General features: G+C 34.6%; 1 protein-coding gene across 2 annotated transcripts in view; it reads left to right on the forward strand.

Moving 5' to 3' along the window:
• Positions 1 to 12,338, forward strand: part of Kcnt2 (potassium sodium-activated channel subfamily T member 2) — a 365,450-nt gene that overhangs the window by 322,142 nt on the left and 30,970 nt on the right. For both annotated transcript variants that reach the window (XM_004659523.3, XM_004659524.3), the window contains 3 exons: positions 7,387 to 7,488; positions 10,237 to 10,320; positions 11,496 to 11,624. In XM_004659523.3, coding sequence (XP_004659580.1) covers positions 7,387 to 7,488; positions 10,237 to 10,320; positions 11,496 to 11,624 — 315 coding nt within the window. The remainder of the gene's footprint in view (positions 1 to 7,386; positions 7,489 to 10,236; positions 10,321 to 11,495; positions 11,625 to 12,338) is intronic.

The raw sequence follows: 12,338 nt of genomic DNA on the forward strand, positions 1-12,338 counted from the left end.
AAACCATGGTATTTCCCTCCCCTCCCCACTCACCCCTTCATAACTCTGTTCTCCATCATATCCTTTACCTCTCTCTGTTAGTCTCTCTTTTAATTTGATGTCATCATCTTTTTCTCCTATTATAAGGGTCTTGTGTAGGTATTGATAGACACTGTGAGGTCTTGGATATCAAGGGCAAGTTCTGTCCACGTCCACACAGCTGTATATAAGGAGTGGCACCTTTCCTTTGGCTCTTACATTCTTTCTGCCACCTCTTCCACTATGGGTCCTGAGCTTTGGAGGGTGTGAGATGTTTCAGTTCTAGACACTTCTCTGTCCCTTCTTCTCAGCACTATGTCCTTTTTGGGTCATACCAGTGGTCATCACCATCTCAAGAGAAGCTTCTCTAACTGGAAGTGAGAGTAACATTAATATATGTGTATTAACATTGACTGTAGTACTTTCAGGGCAATTTGGTGAGAGTAATATATGCATTAAGACAGCCTCTTCAACAAGAGGTGCTGGGAAAACTGGATATCTATATGTAGTAAGATGAAAATAGACCCTTGTCTTTCTCCATGCACAAGAATCAAATCCAAGTGGATCTGGGATCATAATATCAAACATGAAATTCTGAAATTCCTAGAGAAAATGGTAGGGGAAACCCTTCAACATATTGGCATAGATAATGACTTTCTGAAAAGAACCCCAATTTCTCAGAAAACAAAACTACTAATCAACTACTGGGATCTCATGAAATTACAAAGCTTTTGTATAGCAAAGGACACTGAATAGAGCAAAGAGACAACCTACAGAATGGGAGAAAATCTTTGCCAGCTATATCTGATAGAGGATTAATATCCAGAATATATAAAGAACTCATAAAACAGAACAACAAGAAATCAAACAACCCAATCAAAAAGTGAGCTATATAGCTAAATAGAAAGTTCTCATCAGAAGAAATACAGATGGCATATAAACATCTAAAAAAGTGTTCTGCATCCTTAGCCATTAGGGAAATGCAAATTAAAACTACCTTGAGATTCCATCTCTCTCCCGTCACAATAGCTACCATCAAGAAAACAAATTGGGACGGGGGGGGGCAGGAGGGTATCACCATAGGATATTTTTTATAATCATGGAAAATGTTAATAAAAATTGAGTAAAAATTTAAAAAAAAGAAAACAAATTGGTCAGGATGCAGTAAAAGGGGAACCCTTCTGCACTGTTGGTGGGAATGTAATCTGGTACAGCCATTGTGGAAATCAATGTGGAGGTTCTTGAGACAGCTAAAAATAGATTTACCACATGATCCAGCTATAGCACTCCTAGGCATATATCCTAAGGACTCTTCTCACTACCTTAGAGATACTTGCACAGCCATGTTTATTGCTGCTCTATTCACAATAGCTAGGAAATGGAACCAGCCTAGATGGCCATCCACAGATGAGTGGATACTAAAATGTGGTAAATCTACACAATGGAGTTCTATTTAGCAGTAAAGAAAAATGAAATTATGAACGTTGCAGGGAAATAGATGGATCTGGAAAGGATCATACTAAATTAGGTATCCCAGGGCCAGAAAGCCAAATGTCACATGTTCTCTCTCATATGTGGATTCTAGCTTCAAATTTATAGACTTGGGTGTGAGCTGGAACCAAAAATCAGTAGCAGAGGCCCATAACCTAGAAAAAGGCTATAAGAGAGGGAGGAGAGGGAATGTCTTGAGGGGATGGTATTGTATATGTGTAAGTGGAAGAACAGATTAACGGGGGTGAAAAGGCCTAAGTGAGGTCAGGGAAAGAGATTGTATCCATGGCTCTTTTAATCTTGCATCTTTCATTCCTACAATATCAGGACCAAGTGGACAATATTGCCAAGTTCTGTGAGCTTGGGATAGAGCCTGGCTCTCTTTGACCACAGCTAAATAAACTTCTGTATGCTAACCCTGGGGAACAATTTCCTAGGAAATTGCTTCCCATAGGAAACCTCTTTGGTGGCATACTCAGGCAAGCCTTCTTTTAAGTGAATTTTATTTTTTACAAGTTATAGCCTCCAATGGGTATAGTCTTATTGCTACAGTGTCTGTCCTACTGCTTCAGTGAAAAGAATGTGGTCTCCCTCTAATGTCGTGAATCTCTTTTACAGTTGCAGATGTTTTGTTCTCTGCATCCTCCTCAACCAGATTGTTAAACTTGCTCACACAACTTCTCATCGTACCTAACTTTTTTTTCATATATTTTTGTTCTCTCTCACTGAATATCTGAATAAAAACAGTGAGTAGTAATCTTCAAACTGCCTGAATACTAACTTGTCTTAACATTTCCTCTACTAAAATAATTAGCTTTTTACTTTTGAATTCAGACTCACTCAGTTTCTCAAGACATAGGCAGAATGAAGTCAAATTCATTGCCAGAGTGCCATATGAAGGGCCTCTAGCCCAAGTCCCAGTAGAATCTTTGCTCCTCTAAGAAACGACATGAGTTGGGCCTCTATTGTCCACATTTCATACTGGCACAAGTCTTCAAGATTACCACTAGAGCAGCCCACAAGGCTCTGTTCACAGTACTTAGGAATTTTTAGGTGAAAGCTACAAACTCTTTTGTATTCATTGGTTTGGTATGTGTGAGAGGCTTATGGAAAGGGAGGAAGCATCAGGGGAATTTAGGGGATAAGAGACCTTGTGGGGAAGATATGGAGAGCAATTAATTCTTTAAGGTGAGTATGTGTGTTGTAACCAAAAAATATGAGGAAGGAATTTTCAGAAATTAGACAATGACTCTGACTCATCAAATGTCTGTGCTGCAAAGTACTGGGCAATCATCCTGAGAAATGAAGTGGGAGCCAGAGCCAAGAGTGTCTGAACTGAGACTGCAATTCTCAGATAGTAGATAAGGAGTAGTGGCCTGTTTAAGGGAGGATGTATGGGAGGAGACCACATTGGATTTGTTATTATGTCAAATTGATAGGACATTTTATATTTATCCAAAGAAACAATATAGGGCAAATGTAAAGCAAAGTAGGATATTTCAATTACTTTGACTTGCAATTATTAAGCCTACATTTATGAATTATAGGGTAAATATGATAATGGTAATGAAAGAAAATTCTGAGCAAGAAGTGACTTTGTGAATATACAGTGCATTTACTTATTTTAAAGTACATTAAGGTGATTCTTGCATTATATAGGTGGTAGTTTATGACTGAAGCTCAGAAAAATAATGGGAATATATATATGTATATAATGTTTAAGTTGTGTACATCAAATATACACATATACAGTCTTAGAAAATATAATATTTAAAATACTGGAGTGATGAGGAAATAGAGATTAGCTAAAGCATTCAATATATTTTTGAGTTTGTTAAAGAGAATCCATGAAGAAGAAAAAAAATTACATAAATGATTAAAGAGTTTAAGAGCTTTCTGGAATCTGAAATAGAATGTGGGGGCCTGAAAGAGATTCAGTTTGGATCTCTGGAAACCACATAAAACCACTGGACATGTATGCCTGTAACCCCAGTCTCACAGGGGACTGGAGGCCAGGGAGTCTTCCCAGATGGTGAAGATTTGCACGCTACAGTATCCCTAAGAGACTGTGGCTCAAAGATAATGTACAGAAGAGCAAAGGAGTGGGACACCTACTGTTCTGCTCTGGCCACTGCAGATGAGTGCATGGGGCACTGCAAGGGACATACAGGGAAGTATATCTCACACATCACATCACATCACATCACATACACATCTACAAGAGCAAAACATAAATGAGAATTTATAGATTTCAATATCAGAATGAAAGTAGTAACAGGTCATTTCTAATAGTAATCATGGAAGGCCTACTTTGACATGATAGAGAAAGGCCTCTATGGACAGGTAACATTTGAGTTATACCTCATAAAATAGCAAGACCTTTGGATACAATATTCTAGCAAATAAGAAATGCAGTCTTGGGGGGGGGGTTTAATAACAACACATTCAAAACATTAATACTGACAGAAAATAACATTTATTAAGTACTAATATATAACACTTTTAGATGATTTGTTTATTGTGTTATAATAGGATGTAGATGTCAACATGTTCCCATTTCACAGTGAGAAATCAGGCACAGGGAGGTTCAAGGCCATACAACTAGTAAGAATCAACATTTGACCCTGATCCTCATAAATGTTTCCAGAGCCCAATTTCTAAGCCATGTGCTGCTTGCCATAAACATATTTTTAATAAATGAGCACCTTCTCTGATATTGAACCTCAATTCAAAATCTTAATATTTTTGAAAAGTGTGCTATATAATGTAATTGAAATTTAATAACACATGAAATTAGGTAGATGATAAAGAACATTTTAGGTACTGGCTAAACAGTGTGTACCTGTGTGAAAAAAAAAGTCCTTATTTACTCAGAAATATCCACATTGACCTACTAAAGTTGTAAGAAATTTAAACATGAATGCCAACATACTGTTAAAAACTTTTTATAAAATATTTCTTACTCAAAGAAGGCCTGCTTCTGTGTTCTCCAGCTATGTTCAGGAAAGTGTGATTATAGGACTACAAATACATATATGGTTTATGAGCAAAAAAATAACACTTTCAAATAATAATAAAAAATCTGCAGCCACAGTATAGGCTCTTTTGAGTAACGATAATGAGGGTGCAAAATGATTAGCTGAGCCCTGACTAGTGCTAAAGGAGTAGACTATAGAAAGGTGAAGTGATGTAAGATAATTGAATGGATAGAGGGTTGGAATTGGAAAACTTGATGTATGTATGTGTGGTAGTCAGAGATTCTCTGATGGCTGGGTTAGTTATTTTTAACACCAACTCTTAAATTAGAAGATTATTCCATGTAATGGATAATTCATGATGGCATAATATGAAGGCAAGAATAGAGAGGATATTTAGCTTTGTACTTAAAACTGGAGTTTAAGAAAGGATGTATGGATTGAAAGGTCCTAGATGAAAACACTAACCAGGGCTACATATCGTACACATACATTGTGGAAAAAGAAAGAAGTCTGGGGTGGAATCATGCTTTAATTACTACATCAGGGATTGTCATGGTATTTATCATGCTTGAATTTTAATCAATATTTGATTCTATGTTTCCTTATGCATCTTAATATCTTCACAGGGACAACCTGGATCCTTACCTGTGCCTGCTATTACATACCTCTGTTCATTCCACCCCCTTACAATCACCATCACAGCTATCTTCTGTGCCTGTCCACTGCCACCATCTATCACTACTCTCCAGGTCCAAATATGAACAAATCCATGCTCATATAGTTTTGCTTAAGCTAATACTCTCATCACAGAAAAAGATACTATCAAAAAGTAGGACAAGACAATATAGAAAGCCATAAAGATGCATTTTGTCACATATGACATGCTCATACTTAGCTAGAGAAACAAAATAATGAAGATGGAAAGTGAACTTCAGCTTGCTAGGTTATGGCTCAGGTAACAAACGTCACCCAGCAAAATCAGTGGAAGAGAAGGATGACCTAGAGCAGTATACCCCAGGAGTTCTGCTCTCACTGGGATATTTGAGATGAGCTGTGACATTACTCTAGGAGTCTTGCTCTCCTGGAAGAGATGGGATGAGCTGTGAGCAGTACCCCAGGAATCTTGATCTTTCCACTTAGACTTCTGATTGTGAAACCCTGGACAATATCTCAGGATTTTATTTTTTATTCTAGCCCTTTAATTTTCATATTAAAAGCTTATTGGGAACTTTAATACATGAATATATTACAGATTGGTCATATTTCCCTTGGTTTAGTGCTCTCTTTGGTGAGGTATCAGTAGTCATCAACAGAAAATAAGAGGCTGCCAGGAGCTCAAGATTAAAGTAGATGTCTAACTCTCCAAGGTTTAGGGAAGACTGAGAAAGAGGGAGCAGAAAGAATTTGAGTCATAAGATGGAAAGGTGTACTGTGAGGCATCCTCCTCTCCACAGGAACCGACTAATGCAACCATGACCATACAGTGACTAGCCCTTTACTTAACTTAGGCCTAAGATATCATGGAACAGTCATCTCTAGGGTGTGTGCCAAACCTAACAAACTAGATTTGCTCAAAGTTCATAGGAAAATCTACATATCTACCCACCCTCCAATAATAATAATAATGATAAAACACCTCAAGTCATCCAGAAGCCACCTACATCAAAATAAAGAGTAATAGTGATAGTAATGTATTTATTTTACTTTCATTGATGAATTCTTACTGTTTAGTGCAAGATGGCCTCAAACACTATCTACCTGCCTCAGTTTTCCAATTTTGACTTTACATGGGCAATCCACAACATCCACTAACAGATTACATGTTATAAAACATTTTTTTGCTTTATTTTTATTTATTTATTTGAGAGCGACAGATAGAGAAAGAGGCAGATAGAGAGAGAGAATGGGTGCACCAGGGCTTCCAGCCACTGCAGACAAATTCCAGATGCATGCGCCCCCTTGTGCATCTGGCTAATGTGGGTCCTGGGGAATTGAGACTGGAACAGGGGTCCTTAGGCTTCACAGGCAAGCACTTAACTACTAAGCCATCTCTCCAGCCCGAGATTACATTTTTAAATCTTGAGCATTATAACATAAATTCATACTTACATGCACATAAACACATTGTATTGTTTTATTTTACTTTTAAATTCGCTTCTATGCAAATGTTTGTGGCTGACACAGCCTAAGAGGTAGATAGAGAAGTAAAACAAAGATGATGGAAATCTAGAGACTATAGGATGTGTACTTCATTCTGTCTAATGTGCTATACCAAAACACTTTAGAATGGGGTCTAGGGACTTGGAAACATGCAAATTTTTCATGGTGCTAGAGGTGGAGAAGTCTGAGATAAAGGTGTTGACTCCATGTTGTATGTTGAGGAACATTTGGTTTCTAGAGAGTACATGGTGGAAGGGTTTTAAGTCTTTTTATGGGCACTAATTATATGAAGGACTCTGCTTCCTTGAACTAATCAACATCCCATTGTTTCAACCTTTGAATACTATCACATTGGTAACCAGAATTGCAGCACACTAATTCTGGTGTGAGAGAGGCATTACAGAGCCAAGCAGGTCTCTGCATGCATATTTTCCCCTCATATAGGAAAACATTAAGTCATATCAACACACTTTGTTAAATTACGTGACTTCAGATTTTGTTTTTATTAAATTAAATTACTTTCATTTGTTGTATTATGTCTATTCCATGAGGATTAAATGGTCAAGATATTAATGATTAGACTATAATTATTTGGTACTTAAACATCAATTTTAAGTGAAGGCAGGATAGCTAAGAGTAATAATATGTGGATAACTTTTTTATATTTGTCAGGAAAAATTACCAAAACAGCAGTGCAGAAAATAGAGACTGCTTACAAATCTTTTCAATTTCTAAACAGAAAGAACGTGAAAGAGGTTCTAATTTGGCCTTCATGTTTCGACTACCTTTTGCGGCTGGAAGGGTGTTCAGTATCAGTATGTTGGATACACTTCTATACCAGGTATGAACTATTTCTTTTGTTTTTCACTCTCAAAATGTTTAATTTTTTTTATTTTTGTTTTTTTGAGGTAGGATATCACTCTAGCCCAGGCTGACCTGGAATTCACAATGTAGTCTCAGGGTGGCCTGAAACTCATGTTGATCCTCCTACTTCTGCCTCCCAAATGCTAGGATTAAAGGCATGAGCCACCATGCCTGACTCCAAAATGTTTATTACATACTTTAAAAAAAATTTTTCATTTTGAGATAAGGTATCACTGTAGCTGGGACTAATCTGGAAATCACTCTGTTGCCCAGTTTGACCTTGAAATCACAATTATCCTTCTAACTCATCCTCCCTGGTGCTGAGATTTTGCTTAGATTTTTAACTAAAAAATAAATGATAATATCCTCTTAAATTGCTAATTTAAGTTTGGCTTGAAGAAATTCAATATATTCAATGACACACTTAAGAAATATTTTTGACAAAATGTTATTTTGAAAAATAATCTATTGGAGGCTGGGGTTTAAGTGATTAAGGCACTTGCCTGCTAAGCCTAAGAAACCATGTTTGACTCTTCAGATCTCACATTTGCCGCACACAAAGGCAAGGCAAGCGCAAGATGGTACATGACCACTAGGTGGCAGAATTGTCTGGCGTTAGATTGCAATGGTTGAGGCTTGGTATGTCAATTCTCTCTCTGTTTCTCGTTTGCTCTCTGTAAAAATTAGAAAAAAAATAGAAAAGAAAAATAATCTATGAAAATTATTTTAGACAATTTATGGAACAAATGTCCTATAAAATTTATTATGATATTGTAATACATTTTCTCATCTAACTATATCATTGATTTTTTTTTATTTAATAAAAAACAGATTGAAAAGAGAGCATTACTTATGCTTCTTTTTCCAGGATTAAAATAAAATACTAAATTTCAGTAAATTCAACTAAGAACAGTTTGAGAATTGGTAAATTACTGCTTATTTCAGAGAAATGTAATCTTTTACAATAATATAAAGCTCCTTAGTTTTGTAGAGACAAAAATGCCAAGTTAACATTGTCATTTCATTATTGCTAAGAGATTCATAGAATTCTATTTTATACAAATATCCATAAACTTTTTTATTTATGCCAGTTTTATAACAGGAATGTTTTCTATTCTGTGATTAGTCACAAAATCTATCTAAATATTTCCACTAATTGACAAACAAGATCACTTTGGAACTCTGTTGGAACTTTCATGGAACTTTGTTTTATAACAATATCCACAAATTAAGCTCTAAAACATATTTTTGTTCATATTCATTTTGATGATATATCTTTGTGTACTTGTCTATAAATACTTGGCTGAACAAACTAATCAAAAGAGAGCTAAAGTTTTCCTGCTGGGCTTTGCCCAGGAATATGCTTTTAATCATGTCAGGACACACACACACACACACACACACACACACACACACACACACACAATTTCTAAAAGAGAATACTGCAAGGCAGGGCATGTTTGAAGAACATGTTTGAAACTGAAGATGCCTTATCAACAATAAACAAATGTTTAGGTGTATTAAATAGCTACATAACTTTGGTTTTCATATTATTGAACTGCAGAATCTTTTGTTACAGTAATATAACTTGAAAAATTCTACTCTATAACTTATAGAAGGAAAATAATCTTTTAAAGGAGGAGTGAAGGTTTTCTTGCTCTTTATTTTTAAACATCCAGAAATTAGTTATTTTCTGAAGCTTCTGCAAAAAATGTTGACTAGAGTTTTTATAGTCCTTAGTGTTTTAAATACATTTCATTTTGTATTTCAATAAATATATATTGTTCATGTTTGTATATGTGTGAATATATGTGTATAAAATTGGAAGAAATTCTCAAAATACAACACACTTATAATTTACTATATTAGATTATTTCCTCTTAATAAATCATATTCAATTTCATTTAAAATTGCCAGATATAACTTATAACTTTATTTTGTGTTTTGTTTTAAAAAACATCATTTCAGAATTAACAAAATGTAGAAAATAATTTCTCTTTGTCTTGACTTTTGGTTGATTATTAGCAGTTCTTGAGCTTTTGGAAATTATTTTCTTTTGGTTGGTGCTAGGGAATCAAACCCAGACCCTTGTTTATGTTTAAGAAGGTTCTCTTATTATAGGTTTCATATTCAGTCATAGGAATGATTTTTGAGTATGACTTTTGTTATGTGGTGCATATAGTATTGCCTGGGTTTCTATAAATAAGTTGTATGCTCTTTCATTTCAAGCAAATATTATTAAATTATTTTTAAAGAGTTCCAATTTAGCATGGAATGATTTTTAAAATGAATATATGTAATAAGAAATGATAAGTATATTTTATAAATGTATTATATTTTACAATAAGGATAATCTTAGTGAGAAAGGAATTATGTCTCAAATACTTCATCATAAATTTAATTTACAATTAATAATACCATGTTATTTCAGCTTATAAATTTTTAGTTATTAAAGTATATACAATATTTATATTGTACCTAGCAGTGCACATAAAAATCAAGTGTACTAAGATATTTATAAACAATGATTTGCTATATTTTCTTAATATAAACTTAAATATATATGTTTATTTATGATATTGGCAAGATATATTTTGCTTCATTTCTATTGAGCCTTAATGATATGAAGCAAGAAGCTTTCTTTCAGAAGAATTTAAATGTTACACCCCTTACTATTCTGCCTATCTCAAATTTATAATACATACATATTTTATTTATATTGCAGTCATTTGTGAAGGACTATATGATTTCTATCACCAGGCTCCTATTGGGACTGGACACAATACCAGGATCTGGGTTTCTTTGTTCTGTAAGTTAACAATTACTGAGATAGTAGTGTTTTGATAGAAAGTGTTGAAATCCATCTACCATAAATCTTTGCTAATTCTTTTATTCTTATATTCTTTCCATATGTATGAAAAGGTTACATCTAAGTGTTAATTGCTTAAAATGCAAGAATAATATTTTAGCAGACATTGCAAATAGGAAATCTTTTCAAAATTTAGAGCCAGGTTTTGTTTTGTGTTTTTCCCTAGGCTGGGTCTCATTTTAGGCCAGGATCACCTGGAACTCACTCTGTAGTCCCAGGCTGGTCTCAAACTCACAGTGATTTTCTTACCTTGGCCTCCTGCGTGTTGGGTTTAAAGGTGTGTACCACCATGCCTGACTCAAGTTATTGTTTTAATTGTTGTTTCTATCTAGCATGTTGATAGTGACATGGACAGGGACAGGATACTGTACTATCTATGAACACAGTGATCATGGAATACAACCCATTGTGTTTTTTGCTGTATTTGTATCAGATGACTTTACTATGTTACTCTGGCTGGCCTCACACTCCTGAGTTCAAAGGACCTTTTCACCCCAGCCTTCCAAGTATGTGGGACTGCAGGCCTGTTTCACAATACCTGTCTCCTCTTTGTTGTTTTTTAAAAGCTAATTCTACGTTGAATACCGTGTTTTGCTAGCAGTTTAGATTTATAAACAACAAAGTAGAACAAGAACTCTAGTGCTCTGTCTTTAGCCTGGCATCATACAATAACATATATCTTTCAATATGAGTGTTAATGAACACGGGGAAAACAGTACATTGTTGTTGTTTAATAATAGTGTGCTCTGCACTTTACCTTTGGAGCACCAGTGAACTCTATTCATTAAATGTCAATAGCAGCTTTTAATTATTACCCAATTTTAAAACTCTTTACATGGTTTACAGTGCTTCCCAAGTCAATTGCCAGAGTGTATTGCTTACCTATACTGAACTAATATAATATCATACTGCCCCAAGCTGAATACTTAAATTTAAGTTTGTGTGAAGTCCCAGCATAAGGTGAATAGTAAATAACTAAACTTAATAAATGAACAAAGACATGAAATGCTACCCTGAGATTTTAAAATATTGATAGGTTCTGCCTTTGTAAAGTGAAAAATAAACATGTTTTCTTCTTAAACATTTATTTTACAAATATTTGATTTGTGTCCTAGATGAAAATCACTGAGGATGATTTGTGGATCAGAACATATGCCAGACTTTACCAGAAGTTATGTTCTTCAACAGGGGATGTTCCCATTGGAATCTACAGAACAGATTCTCAGAAACTTACTACATCTGAGGTTTGGTGATATCAAAGCATTCTTGTTCTGATGTTTAATATGATGAATAGCCATTGATAAAATTGGAAAATGATTCCATTAATATTCCATGCAAAATGAAAACTAATTTTATCACAATATATAGGATCAATTCTCAGTGCTAAAATTGTACATGTTTCATTAAACTATGTCTAAATTTCTCCACATATTGTAGGGTAATGAATCCTGAATTCTAGATCCTTTTGTAGATCTAGAATTAACTATTTCTAGATCCTTGTCAAGTAAGTTTAATTTTTAGTAACCTTGAGATTCAAAGACATAAAAAAGTCCTCAATGTAACCAAGATTCCTAAAATATTCTTCAAATTTATACAATAATATTTGGAAGAAAGCATAGCATAAAGAATGTGTTAAGAACTGAAATTCATATTGCTCCATTTCTACATTGAAGATGATGGTAAAGCCAAGAGAAACCCTCAGGAATGATGACTGACTTTCTAGAAGCAAATTCAGAAGTTGTGTTGAGGAGTATTGCCCATGAGTATGGAAGAAGTTTTGGTGTCTGTATGCAACAAAAACCATCCATATTTTTATTTCATCTCATCATATGGTTCCATATAATTTTTATATTCTTAGCAAAATGCAAAACTTCAAATTACATTATTTTATGAAATGAAAAAAAATAAGTAAATATACTATCCTGCTAATATTTACATTACTTTATGTAAGTCATAGT

This window comes from Jaculus jaculus, chromosome 1, assembly GCF_020740685.1.
Source record: "Jaculus jaculus isolate mJacJac1 chromosome 1, mJacJac1.mat.Y.cur, whole genome shotgun sequence".
In the NCBI taxonomy this organism is placed as follows: domain Eukaryota; kingdom Metazoa; phylum Chordata; class Mammalia; order Rodentia; family Dipodidae; genus Jaculus; species Jaculus jaculus.